The sequence below is a fragment of the Ursus arctos genome, unplaced genomic scaffold (genome assembly GCF_023065955.2).
Source record: "Ursus arctos isolate Adak ecotype North America unplaced genomic scaffold, UrsArc2.0 scaffold_2, whole genome shotgun sequence".
Taxonomy (NCBI): domain Eukaryota; kingdom Metazoa; phylum Chordata; class Mammalia; order Carnivora; family Ursidae; genus Ursus; species Ursus arctos.
The window spans coordinates 42,282,871-42,310,702 of NW_026622874.1; the positions used below are offsets into that span (position 1 = coordinate 42,282,871).

At 34.7% G+C, this 27,832-nt stretch overlaps 1 protein-coding gene across 3 annotated transcripts in view; it reads left to right on the plus strand.

The window, feature by feature from the left end:
* KCNT2 (potassium sodium-activated channel subfamily T member 2) overlaps window positions 1-27,832 on the plus strand; it is a 346,348-nt gene that overhangs the window by 248,200 nt on the left and 70,316 nt on the right. For all 3 annotated transcript variants that reach the window (XM_048225452.2, XM_026489786.4, XM_048225453.2), the window contains exons 17-20: window positions 2,139-2,352; window positions 5,522-5,627; window positions 10,100-10,272; window positions 22,246-22,380. In XM_048225452.2, coding sequence (XP_048081409.2) covers window positions 2,139-2,352; window positions 5,522-5,627; window positions 10,100-10,272; window positions 22,246-22,380 — 628 coding nt within the window. The remainder of the gene's footprint in view (window positions 1-2,138; window positions 2,353-5,521; window positions 5,628-10,099; window positions 10,273-22,245; window positions 22,381-27,832) is intronic.

Genomic DNA, 27,832 nt, shown 5'->3' on the forward strand with positions numbered 1-27,832 from the left:
AATGGAAGTATTTCTGTTTCCTTCTAAGCAGAAATAAAGGAACAAAAGTTTGGTGAAACTCTCATGTTTGTTTGAAGTCAGGGAATTGAAGGATTTCTTCTATGATAAGTTCTGTTTTCTCTCTGAACTCAACAATATGGTCATCTGCAGAGGATAAATATTATACATATGGATTTTAACTTAAAACCTTAGGCCGTAAATCATGGCTTTTCTTTATTTTTGTAAATCAAATTTATGAAATTTAATTTTTAATCAATTCCACATACCTACTAAATAGAAAATTTAATCTTATTTTCTCTAGGATCCCCATTCAACCCTTGCCCAAAGATAGAATTAATTATAGATTAATCCTTATTTATGGTGGTAAAAAATTCGATGAGCGTAGAGTTTCTGATGGCAACAATCTTTACCATTGTTCTGATATTGGAATTGCTGAGTGTTGGTCCCCACATCTTTTTCTCAGAAACAGCAGTTCTGGCAATGTTCATATATGCCCGTCACATGAAGGCTTCCCCACGAACTACAGAAACTACAGACACACTAGTCTTCCCCTCCCGCTAATCTGAGTTTTGTGTATATGAAGAGGTACAAGTCTCTGAAACTTAACCCCCAAAATTTATTTCAGTTTTGAGGAATACTCAGATATTCTCACCAGACTTGTGCTACCAACTCTCACCCTCAAAAACATTTCCTGTTTATCCCTCCTACTATGAAGACTTGTAATTGCCTCCGAGGTTTTAGAAATCAGTTGCTGGGGCACCTGGGTAGCGCAGTCGTCTGCCTTCGGCTCAGGGCGTGATCCTGGCGTTCCAGGATCGAGTCCCAAATCAGGCTACTCCGCTGGGAGCCTGCTTCTTCGTCTCCCACTCCCCTGCTTGTGTTCCCTCTCTCGCTGGCTGTCTATCTCTGTCAAATAAATAAATCTTTAAATAAATAAATAAAATAGAAATCAGTTGCTGACCTCTCTTTCCATGGTACAAGGAAAGAGATGTTAAAATCCCTTAGTTTTATTCCCCCTTTAAAATCTTCTGCTATAATGGTAAAGGAGGTGACAAGGTCAGAGGTTTGAGGGAAGTGTTTTAATAGTTGCTTCGAATGGGACAAAGTGAGGTCTAAGTGGTTTCAGAAGGATGACCAGGTATTGTGCGTAAATGAAGTGAGTGGTAGAGAAATATGATGGCACTCATCGGTTAGACTGTTTTATTTTCTTCAGAAGGGGTGAGATATCAGCTTTCCATAAATTGATGTTTAAATTAATTCTGAAATTCCATTTTAAAAAATCACAAAGGAATTTGTTTCTTCTGTTTACTATTGACAACCCCCCAGTAGTCAAAATCCTTAAGCTATTTAGGTTTGCTGTTGCCATTGCCTCCAGGTATTTCCACATCTTGAGTACTCACTATTGTCTTTTGAGTAAAAAATCAAAGGTCATGACTCAGAGTAGCCTTCCTGACCACCTGGTGAAAATTAATTCTTCCTCCTGTTCCCAATCCCCACTGTTCTTTATCACATCATTTTGTTTTATTTTCTGCATGGTATTTATCATTATCTAAAATGACATTTTCATTTACTTGTCTACTTGGTTATTTTAAAGATAAATCCTTATGTGTAGAAGCATTATCTTATTCCCTGCATATCCCAACTGCCTAGGATAGTGTTTGCCGTGGACTAGGTACTCAATAGATATTTGTTGAATCAATATAAAATATTAATGGTTCTAATATAAAAAAAGTGGTTACAAATCAGCAAGAGAATAATAACAAAATGGGGGGAAAAGATATAATAAGAAATCCACTCTATTGAAAAGGCCAAAATTTCATTTGTTAATTTTAAATAAACGTAAATTGAAACAAGGTAATTTTTTTCACTTTAAATTCCTAGGTATTTCGGGGTTTCACAAATCTTATGTTTTGTGCGATAGAGCTAGACTCAGCAAATACACTTTGCACAAATGCAGAATTTTTAAAATCTGTGTAGGCAAAAATGTCCACATGGGAAAGAAATAACCTTTAAGATTAAAGGGTAAACAATAATATATTTCCCAGTTATACTGGTTGTATTTCATTTTGATCATTAAATGGTTGATTATCATCTAAGTGGCAAATACTTTGATGGAATTTTATGTTTCCTTGTTGCAGGTACTGTGGCTATAGACTTGCAAGACACAAGCTGTAGATCAACAAGTGGCCCCACCCTGTCTCTTCCTACAGAGGGAAGCAAAGAAATCAGAAGACCTAGCATTGCTCCCGTTTTAGAGGTTGCAGATACATCATCAATTCAAACATGTGATCTTCTAAGTGATCAATCAGAAGATGAAACTACACCAGATGAAGAAATTTCCTCAAACTTAGAGTATGTTTAGATATTCTAGAACAGTTGTAAGATTTACTGGGATTTGTGTTACTATGGGACACTAATGTCCTTACATTTTATATCCTAGAATCAATTCCACATACTTCTACCAAAACACCCTTCCTGTTAGCCAGTATCTTCATTACTTATAAAGTATTTTAAGATTTCTGGCTTCAACATAGATTTCCAGGATCAGTTTTCTCTAAATTATCTTTTATTCTTAAAGAAGAAAATACATAAACCAGTATTTTCATGATATAGGATGCATTTTCATGATTGTGTGTTTTTATTCATTATACTTTCTACTTTTAATTTATTTCCTTCCATGTCCATACTGAAGTTTGGTCAATTATTCAATGACATATAGTGCAAGTTTCCTCCATTAAGCTTCCCTTCCTTATCTTAGCTTTCAGAGCTATTTTTCATATGTTATGCATCAATAATATTTTGAATGATTGAATACATGAAGTACTAGTTCTCTTTACTATGCTTCCATAATACATAGTGCCAGTGTACATGCTTTTAATCACATTTTAATCTTCAGGAGGGTTTGTTTACATGTCCTAGTCACATACTATATTGCTATTTTTTGAAGAAAGCACAGTGGTTAGCAGTCTTGACTGATGAAGTCGTAGAATCTAGGTGAGGTTCAGTGGGGTGGAGTCTGGAGCCAACGACCAAGAAAGAATTCTTGAGGCATCTTTGGTGCAAAATTGGTGGTTTATTAAAGCACGGGGACAGGACCCGTGGGCAGAAAGAGCTGCTGCCCCGGGTTGTGAGAGGTGGCTGATTATATACCATGGCGTTGGGGGAGGTGAGAAAAAAGGAGGCTGAGAAAGCACTTTCATATGTCAAAGAAGACTCACAGGACGCTGGAGGCCCAACCACTGTCAAGCCAAGGCTGTCCACACTATCACTGTGTCCTTATCAGTGAGCTGCAGTACTTTCTTTTTCTTTTTTTTAAAGCTTTTATTTATTTATTTGACAGAGATAGAGACAGCCAGCGAGAGAGGGAACACAAGCAGGGGGAGTGGGAGAGGAAGAAGCAGGCTCATAGCAGAGGAGCCTGACGTGGGGCTCGATCCTATAATGCCAGGATCGCGCCCTGAGCCGAAGGCAGCCACTTAACGACTGAGCCACCCAGGCGCCCCGGGCTGCAGTACTTTCATATGTCAAAGAAGACTCACAGGATATTGGAGGCCCCACTATTGTCAAGCCAAGGCTGTTTACACTATCACTGTGTCCCTATCAATGAGCTGCAGGTCCTTTCCTTAGTTTTAGGGCAGCCAGGAGTGCCAAGGAATGTTGCATACATGGGGCGGGGGCGGGGGTTGCAGGGTGTCAGCTTCTGCTTTGTCTTCAGCCAGCCTTCTATTCCCTCATCATTGACAATGGAGTCTGAAAGAGTTTGTTTCCCATGTCAGTTTCACCCTGTACTGGTTATGTGCAAGTGACTGATTAAACAATATGAACCAGTGTCTATGTCTGTAAAATGAGTATAATTACTGCCTCATAATGTTCAGATGGACATTGAGAAAATGGAGAAGTGCTTAGGAAACTGCTTTGTGCTGAGTAAGCATTCAACGAGTAATAATTACTAGGAAGTGTAGTAGTAGTAGTAGTAGTAGTAGTGGCAGTGGTAACACCATTTAAATACTTCTCCAAATATCTTTCATAAAATAGATGTTCAGTTAATGTTGAATTAAACTAAAATGAACTGAAATACAATTAAAACTTTAAAAACCCTTCTTTTAATCCTTCGCACTTAAAAAAAATTGTTACAAGGAATTTTGATGTTCCCACAGAACACAATCCACTGTCCAAGAAATCAATAGTACTCAAATATATTTATGAAATATTTGATGGGAACAAGGAGAGGTTTGACTGCCAGTATATTTCTAGAAATGATGTTGTGTGGTGTGATTGAAATTTTTTCTTTACATGTCCTTCTGAGAAGATTGAGAGGTGGATTTTTTTTTTAAGCAAACTGAAAAAGATGTTGAGATAATAGTGGAGATTATCAACTTCTACATTTGCTAAATGTGCACCATTTTACCCTCCTCGCTAATAGCATCTGGAAAACAGTTTAACTAGCTTTGAAATTTCTTGGTTTAGAAGGTAAATTTTTACCGAGAAAACAGTTTTCATATTAGATAAAGGCATTTTGCCTCTACTAAATTTTGCTTTATTTCTTAATATTCATTTATGCTGCTACTTTTTGATAGTTTTATTCTGAAAATTAATATAGCTGTGATGTGCATGCAGGTGGCCACTTTCATAAAGTCAGCAAATGCTTATCTTTGATAATATTTTAGGCATGATTCCAATAATATTCTGTTTTTGATGGGTGTTTGAATAATTAGCTCAACTGTTTACTCCTTTGTGGTTATGCATTCATGACTAATGAATATTAATGGAGTAAATCATAATAAGTCATTTTGCTTTAAATGTGTTTTATAAAAATTAATATTGTTATTTAAAAAAATCTATCTAAATCTTTTGAAACAAGGAATGGCAAACTTTTTCTGGAAGAAACCAACTAATAAATATTTTAGACTTTACGGAACATATAATCTTTGCTACACCTATCCAACTATTTTTGAAACACCCACAGACAATACATAAAATGAATGAGCATGGTTGTGTTCTAAGAAAACTTTTCTTATGGATGTTTTCATTTTAATTTCATGTAATTTTTTAAAATGTATTCACTTGAGAGAGAGAGCATAGAGGGAGAGGGAGAAGTAGGCTTCCCCACTGAGCAGGGAGCCCACTGCGGGGCTCAATCCCAACACCCCAGGATCATGACCTGAGCCGAAGGCAGATGCTTAACCTACTGAGCCACCCAGGTGCCCCAAATTTCATGTAATTTTATGTGACATGAAATGTTCTTTTTTTCCCCAACAATTTACTTAAAAAATATTTTCCCAAAACATTTAAAATTAAAAACAAAACAAACACCTTTAATTCACAAAACCAGCTGATAGGCCAGATTTGGTCCATGGGTCCTAGTTTGCTTAACCCTATTCTTAACTATTTCTTTATCAAAGTGTAATTGCAACATAAAGAGTTATCCCTAACTTTATCAAAATAGAGACACATGGCTATAACTTAATTGTCCAACTTTGTTTTACTCAAGGCAGTTCAAATATTTCATATTGTTTTACAGATATGCTAAAGGCTACCCACCTTACTCTCCATATATAGGAAGTTCACCCACTTTTTGTCATCTCCTTCATGAAAAAGTGCCATTTTGCTGCTTAAGACTAGACAAGGTAAGCAATTGTTGCTATTTTCTCCAAAACTGAAATTATGGCATTTTGTAACTACATATATTTAAATAATTTTGTATAGTCTGTTGACTAAAATATGTTTAAAGAGCATTATCTTTTCAAATGTAAATGCAATACATAAAATGGTGAATTGTACTTTCTTAACTGTACTAAAGATTACCCAAATGCTTTACCCTTCTACTAAAGTACCCGATGAGTCAGTCAGTTGTATTTTTAAAGAGGAAAACAAAGGTGCCAGAATCTCAAACCTATGAACTCTTAACACCCAGAGTCTGTCAAAATTACTTGGCAAAATGCGCACTATTTATTTTGCCAGGCATTTTTGCCTCAAAACTTAATGTGGAATTGCTTGGCATGGTGAAATTAGCTTGCCTCTGTGTTAGCCACAAAGATTCATTATTGACTAGACTGAAAGCTAGTATTAGTGTTGCGGTTATTATTTCTTTTCCTGAAGATTTTATTGTAGGTCTTGATTCTTGCTTGGATGTACTATTTTTTTTTTTAATTTTATTTATTTATTTTTGAGAGAGAGAGAGAGAAAGAGCACCCACAAGTGGGAGGAGGTGCAGAGGGAGAAGCAAGCTCCCTGCTCAGTGGGACTTGGGACCCAGGACCCTGGGATCATTACCTGAGCGTAAGGCAGACGCTTAACCAACTGAGCCACACAGGCACCCTTGCTTGGATGTTCTAAAGAAGCCATGCAAAACAGAGAGATTACAAGAATGCAAGCATTTTTGAATCTCTTTCCCAAGAGTGCCATTAGGCGTGACCTGTATAAGAGCTTGTTCTCTTGATGAATAAGAAAGCAGATAAAAAGGAGATTCCCAAACCCTCCCAGAAATAAAATGTGCTGCTAATTCTAACCAGGAATTTATTCTTTTCCTCTAAATTTTGGCGTTAATGAGAGTTAAAATCCCAGCTCTCTGCTTACAGGCTTTGCAATTTGGGCAAATAACTTGCTATTACATTTCAGTTTCCATATTTGTAAAATGGTTGTAATTTTAATATGAGCCTCATCAGGTTATCATGAGAGTTCTATAAATTAGCTCAAGCAAAATGCCAGGAAGTTAATAAATGAGTAAGCACCTAATACATTCTGTTAGTATTCTTGCTACTATTACTTTTTTATAAAATAAGCATCATGAAGCTTGGCTGTTACTGTCACTCTTGAGGAAGAGTAGTGGAACATTAGAAAATCTTTGCCATTGCTCCCAAATATTCCTCTGTGTCCATTAAGATGGACAGTTCCAATTCTCAATGCCTTTTTTTTTTTTTTTTGGACCTTGTTTTAAGTTACTGTCTGCAGTATTTGATACCTGCTGACTAGCTGTGTATTTTTGATAATATTAATAAATCTTAAGCTTCAGAACCTGGATTGGCCCCTTCTAAGAACCTGTGATTAATTTTTAAAATTTATAATATTTGTGTTATTTTCCTTAAAGAGGATTCCCCAAGTAACATAAGTTTTAGGCGCCACAAAACCTGGATTCACTTCTGGTAGCATTTTTTTTTTTTTTTTAATTTATGGGGGAGACAGAGAGAGAGAGCAGGAGTAGAGGGAAGGGCAGAGGGAGAAGCATCCTCCCTGCTGAGCAAGGAGCCAAATAGGGGACTCAATCCGGGGACCCTGGGATCATGACCTGAAGCCAAAGGCAGCCACTTAACTGAATGAGCGACCCAGGTGTCCCCGCATTTTACTTTTTAACACATAGTTCAAGAGAAAAAGGGGCGCCTGGGTGGCACAGCGGTTGAGAGTCTGCCTTCGGCTCAGGGCGTGATCCGGGCGTTATGGGATCGAGCCCCACATCAGGCTCCTCCGCTGGGAGCCTGCTTCTTCCTCTCCCACTCCCTCTGCTTGTGTTCCCTCTCTCGCTGGCTGTCTCTATCTCTGTCAAATAAATAAATAAAAAATCTTAAAAAAAATCTGCTGAAATGTCTCTTTAAAAAAAAAAGAAAAAAAAGAAAAAAAACGTACTGGGATATCTAAGAGTGGAAATAATTTATCTCCAAGCAGGGAACCCGATACAATTGAAAAGCTAAACTTTCAGAGATAAGGATTGTCAAAGAAACAATAGAGGGTCTTTTAAAGCCAAAGACTCTGAACTATCTTTTTACCATATTAAGAAGGCAAAATTTCTGAATGCTGTTGACTGGCTGATGACATCTGGTATTATCCTTTATTTATTTGGCATTAGGCTGGCTGGAGGTGGTGGTCCGTTATGTAAATGAATGCCTACTTTGCAATCAGGATATGGGATAGTGCAGTCAATCCTACTTCATCTGTGAAGTGTGTGAGTTGGAAATGCCCAGTTCATTCTACAAGTTATCAACAAGCTGGTTCCTGATCAAGGCTTGTAACACTAAATTCCCTGTTTTCTCCTTTTTTTTCTTCTAATTGAGCTACTTCTGAATCTCCTAAATTAATTCTTTTCCTCATTTTATCTCATAAATATTGAAGTTCTTAATAATCTCAACATCACTTGTCACTCTTCTCCTTCCATGACCTCTTTGTGAGTGACCTTATTCATTCCTTCATGTGGTTGCAGATCCTACTTATATTAGTAAATCTCCAATCATACTTCCACACTTATTGTCCCCTTTATAAAAAATCATTTCCCCTTTTCTTCATTCTTTTTTATGTCTTAAGCCTTCTGGATTCATTTTCCTCCTGATTACAGCTTTCGAAATTCTCTTACTAAAGTCCTGTGTTAAATTCTGTCAATTTCAGTTTCCCTAGAAATGTCCTTGTTCTTGAAAGACAGTTTTGCTGGGTGTCCAATTCCAAGTGGTTTTCTTTTTCTTTCAGCACATTAGAATTTTATTTACTGCTTTATGGGTTCCATGTTAATGAACAGTTGGCCATCATTCTAGTGTGTATTCTCTGTGGGTGATCTCTCTTTTTTGTCTGGCTCTTTTTAAGATCTGATTGGTTGTTTTGCACTTTTATTATCATGCGTATAAAACTGGATTTTTATTTATTTATTTGAATTAGGATTCACTGGAGTTCCAGAACCTGAGGATTTGAGTATTTCATTAATTATAGAAAATCCTTAGTTAATATATGCTTGAATAGGGCTTCTTTCTGATACTCTCATCTCATTTTCAGGTATTCTGTTTAAATATTTGTTAAACATTGTCATACTATCTTTCAAGTGTCTTAATTTTTCCATACTACTTCATATCTCTTTTCTTCTCACATTCTGAGTAATTATGTCAACTCTGCCCTGCAGTTGACCCCTTCACATGAATCAAATGTGCAATCTAACCCATTGTTTTAGTTTTTATTTTTAATTGTTATACTTTTTAGTTCTAAAAGGTAATATATGTATTTCTTTTAACATCTACCTGAATATTTTAAGTAGCCTATTGTTCTTTGGTCTTACTTTAAATGTTCTCTTTTATTTCTTTAAACATAGTAAACACGTTCATTTTTCTGTTCCGAATCTAATAACAACAAAATTTGTAGTCTTTGTGAGTCTAATTCTATTGTTTATTGTTTCTGCTGACTCATGGTGCCTTGTTCCCAACAGCATTTTGTAATTTTTTATTAAAGAATAAAAGTAGAGAATAATCCAGAATTGGTGATGAATCCACAGAGGATCAACTAATCTCAACCCAAATAAAAAGAAACCCATGTAGAGACATAGAAAGATAGAAAGCCAAACACTAAAGTGGTTCTCCATGCAGATAATTTACTTTAAAAGAATCTTGGTTTAATAATGCTAAGTCCAGTAAGTACTAGCTCTCTAGAAAATAGCAAAATACCCTCAGGATAACAATGAGTTTTGATAATGTATTGTTACTGTTTTGTTGTTATTAGTAGTATTGGTATTTTACTTTTGTGTATTTCTATTATTATCTTGCCAGCACAGGTATACGTTTAGACAATCAAGGGTTTTCTTTTTTGTTTTTTAACAACAAAGAAGGTCTTCCTCAGTATCCATCCCTTTAGATGTTCAGTACTTGGAATGTTCCAAGCTCGTTTAATTATAATATTATTATATTTCTGGAAATGAAAGTGAGAGGTAGATTTTTCCAGCTTTCTTGGGGTATGATTGACAAATAAAAATTGTATATATTTAAAATATATAACATGATGCTTTGATATACCTATACATTATGGTAATTTTTAAATATACATACCCAGATGTCATCTAGCAATATGTTTCAGCTTACAGTAGAACACGTGCACACAGATATTTCTGACTTTTTCCTTCCCTCGTATTAAGCTACACGCTTGCAATTCATTTGTCTTGTCCACATACACCTTCATTTCCTGAGGCAGGCTGGAGAACTGGGCATAGAAAAATGTAACTAACTATTTTCAAATTTGTTATAAAATAAAGGATTTGCTAGGTTAGATTAATTTTACTTTTCCATATATCCTAAATTTTTTCAGCAAATTTTAGTGGAGTGTAAAAATGGCATTTCTTTGTATAATTTTTCTTCTCTAGAGTTGCCAGCATAACTACTATGAGGACGCAAAAGCCTATGGATTCAAAAATAAGCTAATTATAGTTGCAGCTGAAACAGCTGGAAATGGATTGTATAATTTTATTGTTCCTCTCAGGGCATATTATAGACCAAAGAAAGAACTTAATCCCATAGTACTGCTATTGGACAACCCGTAAGTATATTTTAAAATACCCAAACAAGACAAAGAGTTTTTAATATTATATCAAAAATAATTTATTCTAATTTGCTTAGAATATTTTAAATCAGATACATTATGGCACATGATTCATTGAGAGATATATTTTGTGCTATGGTATGAAACAATCATTGGAATATGGTTGTTTCACAAATACTACTTAAAACATCACTGGAACACTCTGAGCTTTTTATTTAAAACTATTTTGCAAGTGGTCATCACTCAATACCAATGGGAAACATGCCATTGAAATAATTACAGTTATTTTCCTTAAATTAATCAACTAGCCTGGAAAATTTCTGCCAAACTGGATAATTTTTTTTTGGTCTTTCTAAAGAACCATTAATTATCAGCCAAGCATATTATGATCCATTCTTATGTTATACTACGATACATCATCATAACTTATTGTGATTCTTCCACAGTTAAAACATATATTCTATAACATAACATGAATAATTAATGCTTTATTGTGCTCATTTATTTTGAAAATGTTGGATTGATATACTCTTGTGGAATAAGACTACTTAAGCCTTCAAAAATCCTTATGCAAATATAAATGTAGGTCATGAATGCAGTGGTCAAACCCATTGTATCCTAAAATTATGATATTCCTCTCTGTGACTCAAAATTGTTAGCAGATGGTCCTTAGATCAATACCGTATTTTAGGATCCTCCAACTCTCCTCTTAAATTCCAAAGTGATGCAAAATTTCAGGATAAACTAAATGAGGCCAAAATCTGTTGCCTTGTCTCTGCCTTTAAAAATTTATCAAAAGAAGTTCTTGGAAACAAAAATATCTTCCCACTACATTATACCAATATCAAGACATTCATTGATGCATCTTTTCTAGCATCATTATCACAATGATAATCAACTCTAAAAACCGAGAACACTCTAGAGGTTTCAGTTGAAGCAATTTCAGATATGATGACTCAGTGACTTTCCTGATACCACTTTGGTGTCCAAGGAGAGGTCTGGTAAATTTAAGGCAGGTATGAGGAAGAGAAACTTGGACCCGTTATCAGAAGAAATAAAAGCTTAATGAAACAAATCTCAGGAGGATGAAAGTTGGGTTGCCGGATGGCTATGGCAGTCGTTATGAAATACCTCCAAGGCCTTTGAATGTATCCCTAGTTCTAGAACCTTTCTGGCAGGAAGCTCTAAGGGACTGGCTAAACTGGCACAGCAAAAATGCTCAATTGACCCTGTGAATTCTAACACATTAGGTTTTGGCTCTTTTTGCTAATGGTGTGTCTGTTCCCTTAAGATAGAATTTAAGGCAGGGGCATTTACAAGTTGATTGTCGTAAAGCATCCCCATCTTGTTGTCTTGGATCAGAGTGGATCCTCTGAGGCCCCAGAATACAGAGAGGAAGATAGGAAGAGGCTTGAAAAAGTAGAACTGTGCTTATAGCATCCCTGTGGTAAAGCAAAGGATAAAAACTGACCTTTCCCTGCTTTACATTATTTCAAGGTAAAATTTCTTGTTCTAATGTGTGAATCTAATTGGGTTCCTGGACCCAGTTTCAATGTGTGTATGTGTTGGTGGATGGTTTCCCACATCCCCAACAAGCAACACTCGAGACACCAATTGGGAGTCCTACAATTCAAGTTGATTCTGATAGTACTATTGTCTAGGTTAAGGGTTCCACAGTTTAAGGGTTCAGTCCTACAAGATTGCCCCCTTCCCTTCAGGAGCCAATCACAAGCTTTAGCTTACATCACCTGTGTTTCTAACTGACCAGCTATAGATTGGAGGTTCTAGTGGCCCCCTCCTTGGACTTCAGATGCTACTCACAAGTCCACATTGCAGATTTCCCTATTCAAGTTCCATTAACTTGCTAGAACGGCTCACAGAACTCAGAGAAACATTTTACTTACCAGATTTCTGGTTTGTTTAAAAGGATGGAACTCAGGAACAGCCAGATGGAGGAGGTACATGAGGCAAGCTATGGGGAAAGGGCATGGGGTTTTCATGCTCTCTCTGAGGGCACCACTATTTCCAAATCTCCATGTGTTCACCAACTCAGAAGCTCCTCAAATTCCTTCCTTTCGGTTTTTATAGAGGGGGTCATTACATAGACATAATTGGTTAATTCATTGACCGTTGTTGGTTGAACTCAAACTCCAATCCCTTGCCCCTCCTCAGAAATCAGGGAATGGGACTAAAAGTTCCAACCCTTTATTCATGGTTGGTTCCCCTGGCAACAAGCCCCCCAAAGGGTTGCTTTTCAAAAGTCACCTCACTAATATCAATCCAGTTGTGGTGGAAAGGGCCTTGTTATGAATAACAAGACACCCATTTCACTTTTATGACTCTGAAGTGCTATCAGGAACTGAGGACAAGAGAACAAATATTTTGACAAAAGATGCTCCCATTGCTCTTATCCTCAGGAAATTTCAAGCATTTTGGGAGCTATGATCGAAGAACCATGAATGATCTGAATGTCCAAATATTGATTTCTTATAAATCCAAAAGAATCCATCTCTCCAAATTTTGGAGTGGTGTTCACTCCATGGAATGGAGATAGGCTCTTCTCTTTTTTATCTTTTTTAATATCTAGTCTTGGGGCGCCTGGGTGGCACAGCGGTTAAGCGTCTGCCTTCGGCTCAGGGCAAGATCCCGGCGTTATGGGATCGAGCCCCACATCAGGCTCCTCCACTATGAGCCTGCTTCTTCCTCTCCCACTCCCCCTGCTTGTGTTCCCTCTCTCGCTGGCTGTTCCTATCTCTGTCAAATAAATAAATAAATAAAATCTTAAAATAATAATAATAATAATAATAATAATAATAATATCTAGTCTTATTAAGTAATCCCATCTCAGCATCACTAATCCCCCTTTGTCCACCTTATTATCCCATTGAGTAAGCAGCTGGGGCTAGAGTTCCTTAACATGTGTACCTTATGTAGATTTTTGAATGGTTGTAACTAAATCAGTCCCCTTAGGCTTGGTTCTGAATAAACAGGTTGCCAAAATGCCCAATTACTGAGGGATTGGTTGATTGATTGATTTGTAATTTAGAATTATCAAATCAAGTAGTTGTTTTTGTAGTCTTAATTCCTGAATCTGGTCAATCATAGAAAAACCTGAAAATTCTGTTTCTCTTAATTACTGGCAAATTGGTCAGTGTTTCTGTATAAATCTAGATGTAGCTTTTATCAGGGAGTATTTTGTTGGAATAACACCATAGAGATCATTTAATAAAATTAATATTCTTTACTTCTACCCTCTGTTTTAATAGTAATAATTGTTGAACATTTACTACGTCAGTCATCATACTAGACACTTTATCTTTATTTTACATTTTATTCTCCTTAGAAATATATCCACATCATATAGTGACGATTTATCCTCAGAGAGATGTAGCATGTAGCTCAAGATCTCAAAGTTTACAAGTTACAATGATAACATTTAAATAAACCAGTTTGTGTTGCTTTGTTATAGTACTCTTATTTTATAGACAAGGAAAAACAGATCAAAGAAATTAAATGACTATTTCCAAGGTCAATTCTAGGATTAGAACCTTCTACATAATTCATAATGCAATGCTCTTTCAACTATATGATCTTGCTTAACTTACAGGTTTTTGATATCTGTAAAAAAACACATTGTTAATTCTTTTTAGTAACAATATATTTTAGCTTTGGATTATTTTGCATTACAAATTTTCTTGCTTTCCTAATGCCTTACGTTTTGGACTCCAACTATTTCCATGATGTTGTTTGTTAGATGATTTTTGTGGGGTTTCACTTTTCTTTCAAAGGGTTAGGATGAAAGTACATGTTGTAAAGTTTATTAGCTTCCTGATGACTTCCCAAAAGCGGTATCTAACATTTTTATTTGTTGTCCTCTGCTCTTTCGGTCAAGAATGAGGAAATAAAAAGTAAACAGTAACAAATACATTCCAGGAAGTTTTATGCAATCATTTTTTAAAAAATGGGGTTCCTACTGCCCTGCCATGACTAGTATTTTGCATTGTACCTAAATTTCTTCTTCAAAATATTTGTGTTAAAAAAAATTTATACACTAAAGATTATACACACTTCTAAAATTATTAGTTTAGTGGGTTTTGACTTTGTTTTAAATTTACATGAGCATTGCTGAAAATAATATTCAGTACATGGCTATTCAGGAAATTTAGTTGAAAGACCAATTCAATATAACAAATAAATAATAACAGATGTCATAAGTACAGATTTAAAAATGCAAATTAAATTGATAATATTCACAAACATAATGTGCCAAAATAAGTGTTTATAATGTTTCCAAATAGAAAGCCTTCTAGATCTCAGTTGGTTACTAACTGGAACCCAGTCACAATAGAAAACATTTTGCACTTGATACTGGCTCATAAGAGGTGGTCTCAGTTCTGATTGGATGGCCGGCCATCTGTTTAGTTTGGTCTGTTGTTGTGCCATACTGATCTTAAATATTTTGATTACCACCTTAACCTTAAAGGTCATCTAGTCATCTGATAATATCATTTCATATAAGAGATGGAAACAAAAGTCAAAAGCTTTGGAATATATTACCTAAAGCTACACAAAGTTGAAGTGCAAGATCCAGGCTTATGTTCCTATTTTTTACATCTTATTTACACAATCCTTTTATTACATCAATCTTCTTTTCATATATAGTGTTAAGTAAACTTCAGCTTATTTCAAAAGCAATGATAAATTGTCTGACATATCACAGTCCTTTATTAAAGACATTCAAACTTTGAACTCATACAGATCTGAGATAAGGTCTAAGCTTACTTACCGTCTTGGTAAAAAGCCTTTTTATTATCAAATTTCTCTAAGCCTCAATTTTCTCATGTGTAAAGTGAGTAGAACATTTATCTTAAGGAGTAATGTTGAGACTCTGTAAGACAGTGTATATGAGGCACTACTATAATATCTCACTTAGAAAAGGCAGTCAGGAAATGTCAGTTTACCCCCTTCCACCAATCAAGAAAGTGACATTGTCATTATTCAAACTAATGAGTGGATTTGGGTGAAACCCCAGTTAACAAAAAAGGGAGATTTATTTTAAGCAGTTGAAATTAAACTCCTTACATATTTTTAAGAAAGAAATAAACTACTTAAGCATAGAATTATGAAATGCTAACAAAATAAACTATCTCACTCCATTCATTTCTTGCATTTAAAAATTGGCAATTAAGTCCATTATAGTTATTAGTTAAGTGGGAAATGATTTTCAACTTTGCAAATCCATGCAAATCCACAAACCTTTTCACTTCCTAACAAAGACTAGCTAATTTAACATTTGAATATAATGGTAATTTTTATAATGAAAGCTTTTGTAAGAATATGTTGTTTTAGACTCATAAGCAGTCATCTTTCTTAATACAGTTACAGTTAGGGTGGTGATTAATGATGTGCTCAATTTTTTCTGTTTACTAAAATAAATTTTTGTGCTTGTTGAATTTTTATTTCTTTTATTACTAGTTAGATTCAGCATGTTTCATTTTGGTCTGTGTATATTTATTTTGTGCTAGATCTATTTTCCTGTTAGGTTTATCTTTTATTGATTTGAAATACTTTTTAAATACTAAGCAAATATGATCTGTAAACATCGTATAAGTAACACATTTTTAAATGTTTGTTTCTTATATGTTAAAATTTTGTGATGAGCTTTACCATTAAATAGGCAATTATTTTTACTATTTTCCCATAATGTAATTTCTAACATAGATCTTCTCTATTTAGCATTCAGATTAAAAAATACATACATTTTATTCTATTGCATTAATGGTTTTATTTTTCTACATTCCATTCTTCATCTGTACTTTGGGGGTATAACATAAGAAAGGGACATTTCCTATTTCTATTAATGTTTTATGTTTTTGCTCAGTGTTTTTCCATGTAAAGGTTATGCTTGCCAATTAACTTTCAATAATTAGAAAGATTAGTCTATTAGGAGTCTATGATATCATTTATGTTACTCATTAGCTACTAAGCCGTTTAGTGACATGAACACTGTTGCCAATTTATTTAAATGAGCCAACATAATACATGTAAGTGTATGATTGCTGTATTCTTGATATTTCAAGTTTCATTATAAACTATCTTTGTTGATTAAATTAGTAGATAAATCTATTTGCTATATAAGTTACATTTTGCAAATGTATGGCACATTAGACTCCCTACATTAGATGTGCTTCATCAAGATTATATATTTACCAGGTTTCAAGGGCTTGTTTTACCTTGTAACACAGCCGTATCCATGTAAGGATGAGCCATGCTACGCAATGAAAATCCTGAAGTAATTTATGAGGATGTGGAAGAGTGCTTGTACAGTGTAAATATACATTTGTGGCAGAATTGCATGTGGGTAAAATTCATGAGTTTCCTCAAACAAGGCAATAACTTTGATGTCTAATAACTTTAATGATTCATGCAGGACAAAACAACAAAATACAAAGGCCATATTTTCAGTTTTAACTCTAACAGAAGGGTTGGCATAAAGTAAGGACTTAATTTTGTCCTCAATGACCCCAGTACAATTCATGACACAGATTTTCAGTATCTTTATTACGTTGAATTATTCAATAACTTATTTACTTTTGCTTTGCTAGGCTTTAGAATAGAGAAGATAGCATAAAAAACTGAAATGATCTGAATTTAAAAGAATGAGCCAGATTAAAAGTGTAGTTATTCCAGCCAAGATATATATATATATATATCTGCAATTAATAACGAAGGATTATGGATCCATGTCTGCCGCCTAAGTTACTGAGCTACTCAATTTATATGACTAAAACTATATGGGAGGAAAGAGAGATGAAACAAAATAACAACCAAAAAAAGACACAGGCAAAATGATTTCTCAGATCATCACAAAATCCCATACTGCCCCAGGCTTGCGGCACTTGGCATCCTCGTCTGTGCTTCTATAATCACGAGGTAGGGCAAGAGAGACGTGAGGGTCTTGAATCAGCAGTGAGAAGGACACTTCTATTTTTAAGAAGCAGAGCAGTGCTCAGACAGAGAACTAGAAGACACTATAAAAATATCGCTACTGGGACTATTACTATTTGTTGAAAAGAATATACATCATGAGCTTTAAAGATATCTATATTCTGTGAATCACTAATAGCCCTTCTCTGAATATTTTGGAGTACATGATTAAAAAACTAATACTAGAAGAATGTCATTCAAAGGTGTTCATACCTGTATTATTTATAATACCAAGATATTGGAAATAACATAACTTCAGTAGCAAAAATAACTTACAAACTGAATAATGAGGATTTTTAAAATTAATTGTGGTACATTTATAATATGTTATAATATGGGGCCTTTTAAAATGACTACAAAGAAATTTAATGATGGGAGGAATTGAGCAACATTACAATAGTGGTATTCTTTGGAAGATCATCTTTTTTCACTTCACTGTATTGTGCAGTCTTTTTCTTTAGAGTGTAAAGGGATAAGAGGATGAACAACAGGAAGAAAGTAAGTCAGGGAGGAAAAGACTTCATCTAGCTGGGATATGTAGATGCTACACTTCTCTTTTCCTAGAATTTCCCTCCCCTTGTCTTTTACTGGCAGACATCCAGATTAAACATAATCTTTGTGAAATGACCTCTAATTCTGCCTTCTGAGTGCAACCTACTGTTTATTTTTTCTGATTAAAACATATACTGTGATTGTGTGCTCTTATCCCTGTATATCAAAAACTGTATTTCTTATAGTACAAGGTAACTCGATATTCTTTTTTACATATACCTTAGTGTACTGAAATGTCTATTATATGAAATGTTTTGGATACATATACGCTGAGTGAATAGATGCATGAAAGAATTTATCACATTATAAAATGAGTACAATAGATCAGGTGATTTTTAAGGAAGCATCCAGGTTTATGATGCTTTCCTCAAATATGCATATAAGTAAAGATTTCAGTAAGTATTTGCTCAACAATATATATGGAGTAAGTCAATTATTTAAAAGGTAAATTATTTTCATTTTAATTTTCTTTAATACATTTATTACATGGGTGCATATATTTATTGATTGTTATACTGATATATTAAGGGTCATGTTTAATTGTGTATAATCCTTAGAGAAAGGTGTTCTTAATAAGCATACTATTTAGTTCCGTATGCTTTGGGCCATCTAAGAAAAAATGATTAATTTCTCACTTTACAGTTCTTCCTCTGCATGAATAATTTTTAAACTCATTGATAAGACCCTTTAATTATAATTAAGAATATCAATTCAGTATTTTTGTAGAATAATGCCATAATGTTTCTGATTTAGAAAGCAGAAATACAAGTTTTTATAATTCTGAGTACATTGTATATTCTTAACAAGTACAAATGATATTTCCTAATTAATGTTAAGAAAAAAAAGTCACTTAAAATTAATCTTGTCAACAGTGTTTAGTTTTGGAAATGCAAACTAAGTCAACTTACTTCCTTTCCCTAGAAGCGCTGCCACTGTTGTGACATTGTGTTTCATTTTGTAACCCATCTGCTACTTAGGCCAGATATGCATTTTCTGGATGCAATCTGTTGGTTTCCAATGGTTTACTACATGGTGGGCTCTATTGACAAGTAGGTGACAAAATCTTTGGCACACTAACTAGTGTGGTGTCCTGTGGTTTGTCATGTGCTGTGCCTCCGTGTTGCATGATGAGTGTAATTTGCCATTTCAGTATTGCAAATATGGTGTATTTTGCATGCAGAGCTTATGTTCTCGTGTTATACATCTTGTATTCAAACTTCCTAAGCAGTAATCTGTTGTTGAATTAAAACAAATCTTGCTGCATGTGAATTTTGTCACTTTTGTTTAGTTTCTAAAACTATTTCAGTTTTGTGCTGTCTCTAGCAATAACGTTATTACTATGGGCCTAGGGGTAGAGAAAATCTAAAGGTTCGATGTTGTGATGCATTGATATCATCGTTGTAACTTTTGGAAATCTTCAAATAATTTAGAGATGCTCCTTTTAAGCCAGATTTATAAACTGGAGCATTCCCTTAAGAGCTTACTTTATTCTAGTAACATATACCAGTCTATAATTTCTAAAATTGTGTTAATTAAAAAGTCAAATGTGTGCAATGTGTTAGTATTAAAATACAAATTCTTTTATATGGATGAACATGATATTATAAGAAATATAAAACTAAAATGCTTATAAAATGTGCTAGTTTTCCATTAAAAAAATGTCAGCCAGAGCCTTCAAAACAAAATGCTGAAGTTACTAATTAAGAACTCTCATGCTTACATTTTGTCCTGTAGATTGAAAAAAAGTTTTATAATTTTGAAAGTGTTTATTGGCTGTGGATACATTAAAGAGAAAACTGACTAACATTTATTTAACCTCTATTCTACATTAATATAATTTGCATTATCAGTTATCTTAATACTAATCAACTAAGATGTAGTTAGATGTACTAAAATTACTATTAATTAAATTCATGAATGTGGAATTAACCTGTATTTTATCGCTAGTAATGTTACTTTGAAATGATAGTATTCTATTGAAATTCATTAGAAAAACAGAATAGTTAAAAAATAAATACACCTCCCTTCTGTCTTTGCTGATGTAAACTATGAAATGAATTCCTTCTCTGTAAAGTGTTTATGGTGAAGAAAAGAAGAACCGAGAGGATCAACTTCCTATGATTAGAGATGACACAGGATTGGCTACAAGTTGATCATTATTGAAGCTGGGTTGAGTGGAATATGGAGGTTCACCGTGTTCTTCTCTTCTGCTAGTGTTTGAAACTTCCGCTAAAAAAGCAAAAACACCTTCGAATGAATTAAAACACTTACAAACAGTCCCATATATTCATACATTCACATTATAGTTCTCCTTGAAAAGGAAGGCTTAGAAAACAATAAAACAATAAAAAGGAAGTTGTTGCCATTTAGATTATCTCTTTTTTCGTGAATATTGACTGTTTTTCTTAGGCAGCCATCTGGTGGCCAAACTGTGTAAAGCAACCTTGCTATTGAATAAAAAAATAGGCAGTGGCTTCGCAAATAGGATAGTGTGGAAAATCATGACAGATGTGGCGTTATAAGAATAAATTGGTAGCTGGATAAAAAAGGGAAAAGAGTAAAATGTAATGTTAAATGGATATAAAAATAAATAATTTAAAGTTAAAAATTGAAGAACAAAATGTTTCTACATGGTTCTGAAATGTCATTCCAGTTGTATGTACTGTCTATAGATTTAAACTCATATTTAATCATTATTACTAAAATCACTTGCCAAGGTTATATGTAAACTACAACAGCCAATATTTTGAGTATAGAATTAACTGATACATATAGGTTTACGTAGCTATTAGCTATTTAACACAGGTACGCATAATAAAATTTTTTAAGTTTCAACTTCATTGATTTATTACTGATGAAATATTCATTTTTTATCATCATAACTTGTATCTATATATCTTTTACAAATCAATCTTACCTTCTACCACCTTATCTTTCCCTTTTCTTATATAGATAATTATAATGGAGAGATTATTTTTTATTGGGGGGAAGATCATAAGAGCTAAAATAGAAAGTGATTTAAAATTATAGCAAGGTGGATTGAAAGCACATGACTTGAGCATCATTTTATGGCCCATATCACATTAATTTTCACCTACTTCTTTCTTTTTTTTAAAAAAAATGTATTTTAATAGATATAAGAACAATTATGAATTTCTAAGTTAAAAGAAACATCCAAATAAAGTATTTCCAGGGATTAAACATTGATCATCGTATTGATCGGAAATGAGGGCCCTGGCCCCTCTCACTGTAGGAAATTTATTTGGAATAAATTCTGTTTCCACAGTTTTAGCCATAAAATCTCTGCCACAGAAGTTGTTTCTGATTCAAGAAAAATAATGTTTTCTGGACTACTCCGGGGGATCTTGGACTCAGAGCTTTGTTAATACTCCTTCACTTGATGTGGCTAGTTCAACGAATCACACACTTGGAGAAAGATTCTCAGGGAACTGACTGGCAGTTTAACAATCTAAAAGGAACTACTGTTCTTTAAGTTCTCCACTTCCTATTTTAAATCAGATGTGAGCATCAATTCGCCCAATTTTTCTGTCTTCAATCAACTTTGCACCTAAAACGTTCTTACACTCCTTCAAGTTTAGTCTCCTTTATCTGATTCAGTTGTATTTTTCTAGTTGGTGTGAAGCAGAGGCAGGGAGATAGTGGTTTCTTTGTTTCAGCTTCAATGGCAACATTTTCTTCTAATTCAGTGGGAGAATGCTAGTTTTTATCAGTGATGGGGAGAAGACTGAAGTTCATGGGAACTTCTATCCTGGCTTAGCAGTTATTTCATGCAATCAAATCAGATTATTAAATCACTGGCTCAAAAACTTTAGTCTGGCTGAATGATAAATTTGAATACAACTGATATTTGTATATTTTCCATGCTCATGGCTGTGTAAGACCAATCTTTAACACATAGCTTTACACAAAGAAATAATACACATTTAAAAATAGACACTTCACAGTTTAATATTTCTTTGTTGGGCTAGACCATCTAAATTAACATAAGTATTCATTTCTACTCTTACCAAAAGTACCATAGAGATTAAATATATATATATATATATATGTCATGTCTTTGAAATAGTGTGCTAACCATAAAAACAGTTCTAACATGTTTTATCTCTATTTGATTGCAAAGTGGGTGTTTTTGTTTTAGTTACATAATTAATAAATATTAAAAAATTTTTAACGCATAATGCTTTGAAATAGTTGAGATCTAATGAAACATAAACAGCTCAAAGATACAAACTATTTCATATCAGCAGAGAATACTATATTTTAATTCACATCAACATCTATCTACCAGGGCAAACTATGTGAAAGCCATCTCTAAGGGCAGCCTATACAGGTGCAGAGTGGGTGAGCAAGCCCTGATCCTAGTACGGTGATTTATTGAAAGTCCATTCTTCTCTGTTGATTTTATCAAAGCCTAGATGATTTACTCAGGTGTGGAGTGACTTTTGCTGCCAACATGGTGGTTGTGGACAAAGAGAGTACCATGAGTGCGGAGGAAGACTACATGGCAGACGCCAAAACGATTGTAAATGTGCAGACCCTTTTCAGGTAAATGTCTCAGTAACGCGGCCCTGTGGCTTACTTACTGTTAAATATTGTTGAAATATTTGACTCTGACTTGTATAAAAGGAATGAATGTAAGTTACTTTCACTGAAGTTATGTTCATTCATTTGGTCCTAAAACAAGTACTTTTTTAGCCTCCGATGTATGACTGGCACCGTATGTCTAATTTTTAACTCAGGGTCATTCTTTTAAAAATAAATGGAATAACAAATCTGTTTTCTGGTATCGTTTAACAAGAGCAAATTCTAAATCCTGTGCACTTGCAGTCAGATTTATGACAGACCATGCATGGTCTAATTTTGCTTTTATGCCTGGCAGTGGCCAAAAGTATGCATTGACAATCTGGATTACTAAAAATGAAATATTTTAAGGATGTGAACAGGCAATTTACCCATGTTAAGAGCCAAGTCATAACCTTATCCTCACTATTTTCCTGTCTTTCATCAATTAAACTTACCCAGATAGGAATTTCCATTATGCTTATCTTTGGGTAAGAATGAAAACCAGAGAAAAGTCCCGTGCTATAAGCAAAGTCAAAATTACCTATAAACGAAGACATCTCTGTCACTTGAAATGGTTCTTTCTGAAATCATTTTAAAATGTAACTATCTAAAAGATCATTATTTTAGTTTCGTGAGTTCTGCAGAAGTCTAAAGGAAACCTGAACTACTAAATTATGGAAGTAAATAAAACAATCTGAACTCCATCATCATCTCCCCTTGCTCCACCTTTATACCTTCATATATTGAGGGTAATTATCGGTTTATTGTTTGAGTTCAGAATTCAGAAGAGAGAGCCTAATTGTGAGTCCCACTTAAGTTGACTATTTATTACATGATCTTAGGCAAATGACTTTTCTTCTCTAAACCTCAGTGTCTTAATCACAAGGTTGTTTGGGATTTAAAAATACATAATGCTGTGTCGCACATGTAGCACATGGCTGGTAGTTTTCAGTTTCTCAGTGAATGTTAGTGACTGTAATTATTAGCACTGTCGTGATCACCTTCATGTGACAGAGTAGAAAAGCCACAGACTTTGGAACAGGGAAGCAACAAACCTCATCTGGCACCTCTATTCCCGAGGTTCCAGCAGACACTGTGTGACAAGTATATTTCTTAACCTCATAGAAATTCAGTTTCCCTCATCTATAAAATGCATGTGGAAAATAATTAACCCTTCTTGCAGTGTTAAAGTAAGGACCAGAAATTAGGTAGGTGAAGAACACATCTGGAAGATTTACTCTAACTTGCATAAGAACCTGTTGTTCCAGAAGGAGAAAAATGTACCCTCTAAAGTTACTGTAATTTGGCGGTTCATTTAGAGTATAGCTAACTAGTTACTGAGCTAAATGAAATAGTACATTTCAGGGTCGCATAGCACATGTTTAAAATATGACAGACACGTAAGTAATTTTTTTCTCTAGAGAATGAAAAAAATTACAACTGGAAAATTAATTCAGCGGGATGAGATTTACAGCCAGTGAACAAAGTGAAATCATAGTTTTTGGTTCCATGCATGAGAAAAGCTAGTTACATTTTTAACAGTAGAGGATCTCGGGTCTGTTTGAGTAAACATACCATTTTAATTTTCAACTTATCATGAATTCATTTCTATTATGGTTTATTTTTTATTATGGTAAAGTTTCTATTGATTTGACTTGGCTTTTATTATATAGTCTATGAATTAGTTATTCTGATTTCAAGATAATAATAAATAAATAAATAAATAAATAAATAAATAAATAAATAAATCCCCACCTTACTCAAAGGGGCAAAGGCTCTAATCTTTTAAAACTGACCAGAATAACTAAGAGTAGACACATGTGTGGTGGTATTATCATTATTTCACTAAGTACGTAACAATTTTTCAGGAAAAAAAAAAATTCTAGGAAACTTTTTAATGGAGTAGTCCTTAAGCTGGCGGTCAATGCATGCTAAACTAGGTTAGTCTTACATAATAAAATACAAAAGTAAGACACTGATAGATCCCCAATGTACAGAATGTTATTTATATAGACAAATGACAAAAGTCATGCAGATTTGGTAGTTTCATTTTATAGGTGCAGTCATTTACCACTTTTGAGGTCACTTTTCCACATTCCTTGAAGATTTTGGTTCCTGATTTCACTGTGACTCTTGACAACACTGTTTCTACCATCATTCTTGATGATTTCAACAATTCTGTGTAGATAATCCTTTCAGTATCTTACCTTAGCCACCTGTTCTCCTGGTCATAGCCTTTCCCTTGAAGTACCAATAATGTTTCCCTCCATCTTCTCAATTTCATTCAGGTCTGTGAGTACTACTGCTTATTTTCTACTTCATTTCTTCTAAGACCCCCCCCCCCCAATTCTTAACAGTCCTGTGTCTCCACTGAAATATACTATCCACTGGTTCAAATAGCTTTTCACTGTGCTTAGTCACCTGAGAACTTTCCTTCCCTCCTTACCAGATTAAGTTCCAAGATCAGTCATTATAATCACTCCTGTGCTAAAACCCTAAACAGATGATTACTGATTATGTGCTGTGATTAATACCGATCTCAACTCTCTTTCTCATTCTCTCTTCCTCCACTCCCAGTTTTCTTTGAGGTTCTCTGCCCACTACCTTGCATGAAATTGCTTAGAGAGAGATGACAAATTCCAGAGGGAGAATCCAGTTATCCTCATAAGTGAGCAATAGACAACCAGAAATCTAGTTACAGCGGCTGGATACCAGGCTATTTAGGATTAAAGCGTAAGGCTCCATGTCTAAGGGAACATCTCCTTGGGAAACTCCTTGTCTAAGGGAGTTTACAAGAGTGCATAGTGTTAAAAATGATTAAAGACAACTTAGGTGATTCAAATAGACTTTCTTTAACACTTCATGAAGTGGGCAGTCTCCATTCCTAAGGGTCCAGAGAGGGTGGGAGGCAGGAAGCTCTTATAGGATAAAGAACAAGGAAGAAGAAAGAGAAAAACAGAAAATGAATAAGGAACAAGGAACAAAGAAATAAGTGTAGAGCCCAGGTTTGCTTGGCATTTGGGGATTGGCTGACTGGGTATACCGTGTTTCTGGTCAAGTGGAGCATTTACGGGTATCAAATGACAAAACTAAAACAACTGAGTAACAAGTTTAATAGCCTTTATTCAAGGGAAACAGCCTGTGGATTGGAGAAGTACAGTGCCTCACAAGCAGTGGAACACTTTTCTGGAGAGATTTTTCGGCAAGAGCAAGATTCATAGAATGTTAGAAGAGGCATCATGGAAACAGGGCGTGACATTTCCTGGTCAGGCTAGTAGGTCCTGTTTTCTAGGATAAGCTGAGTTAGCTAAAGCTGATTTGGAGGATTGAGATTGGTGTATATTAGGTTACCTTAATAGGTATTTACTTTAAGTACGTGTGACTTCTAAGTTTAGATTTGTGACGTGGGCTGGGCCACTGAGGCAGTCTCCATTTTGTGGGTCTAGATATGCAAATTAATTTTATCACAGACATACAAAAGTTATCTAAATTTTAGTTTGCTGACATGGCAACCCAGCAGGAGAAGCCCTGTCTTGGGCCTAGAAATTTATTTAAATAATAGTATCTCTAAAATATCTGCACCAGTCCTTATATCTTCATGAACATCATTAATTTCCTTGAATGAGAACCAAATTCTAAGCTGCTCGGCCTCTGTATGTATTAAGCAAATTAAGATTACCTTATGCTGTTGCTCTGTATGGGGCGATGCTACATTTTATTTTAGCGTTTGTAAATGACTGTGTAGCTATTTGGGCCCATGCCATTTTAACTTGATTATTTTGACATTCCATTTTGATGTGGGGGCATTTTGACTTTTACATTTTCAGCTTTTAAAACGACTTAAGGAATATGTTAGAAAAATCTTCAATCTGTGCTCGTATTAGAGCCCAGTAGATAAGAATGAGATGGAATTCAAGTCTGAAATGAAAGTAACAGTGCTCTAATTCACAAGTTATTGATGTAACTGGTATTATCTGTTTTGCCAGTCTGGAATAAGGTTAAATTTGTTCTTATTCAGAGGCTCATATTGTTCACTTGAACCCCTGCCTTACTAGGACATATAGCTTCGCTTGGCAGGCCTCTTTTCTTTCCAGATTGTCCAAGGACCTTTCAGAGTTACTCAGTCCCAAAAGACCAAAGGCAAAAATAGGAGAATCTCATTAATTCACTAGCAGTATACTTGGGGGTGGGGGTGGTTTAGAAAGAATTAGAGGAGAGTTGGGGGCATGGGGGGAATTCCTTTTCATCCAGAATTGCATTTCTAACTTAAATGTACTTTCGTAATTGAAAACTGGACTACACAGTTCAGTGTGTTTTTATCCAGTGTGGCAATTATGGATTTGCTGGCTTGGCCCCTGCATGTTTCTTCCGGAGAACCTACTCAGGAAGTATTTCATTTTCCAGAAATGAGTCTAGAGCTTGGCATACAAAGTTTCAACACTCAAATATTTGATGAGCACTCCTGAAGTTTGTGCAATTTTCCAAATTGAAAGAAAAGCACGTCTGTACTTCAAAATTTAGTTTCTCTTGCTAAAGTTTTACCTAAGAAGCACTTGGTATATTTGAAAATATTTCCTGTTTTTACATTTTTATGAACAAGTGTTAATATCTAAACTAAATTTAAACAAGCATGCCAAAATGTGCCTTGAATTAAAAACAATGGCTTCAAAATGGCTACGTCAGACTGACTATCATAATGCTTCACTTGGGAATGTTTGGCATGTCAATGGCGTCTATCATTATTCTCATTTAACTGGGGGAAAACAGCAACATTGAAGGCAACTTACTGGCTCATCCTATCCTCTAGAGGAAAAAAATGGCTGATTCAAACCAACTGCCTGAGTCTATCAGGAGAAGGAAAGATGAGAAAACTTCATCTAGAAGTTGAGAAGCAGAGGTTTTTCTAGAGAGCACACAGGATAGTTAAACATTAGTTGAATACAGAATGGGTACAAACTAAATACTTGTTAATGTGAAAAGATAGGCTAAGGCATATTAAACATTTTAAGAGTTTATCTGAGCAAAAATCAGTTCAAATTTGGCAGCGCCAGATAGGAAGTGGTTAGAAACACTTCAAGGACAAGAGTGAGGGACTTACAGAGAAGAGGGAATCAAAGCAAGGGAATTATTTGGCTACAGCTTAAGCGGTTGTCTTATTTGAGAAAGCCTAGCAGACTATGATTGGTTGTCCTTTGGTTTTGATTTCTTAGCCTCGGGCATTTATTCTCTGAGGTGTTGGTTTGCTTAAGTAGCCTGCTGAACTATTAGGACCTTCTCAGTCTAATGGTCTCTTTATTTAATTGATTTAGCATTGATTTATCTGCATTGCAAAAGCCTAGGAGTGACTTAGTTCAGATTCTTTTTTAATATGAAGATATTTTTGTTTTTGCGTTTTTCCCCCTAAAAATTAGTTGATCAAACTACTAAGAAAACC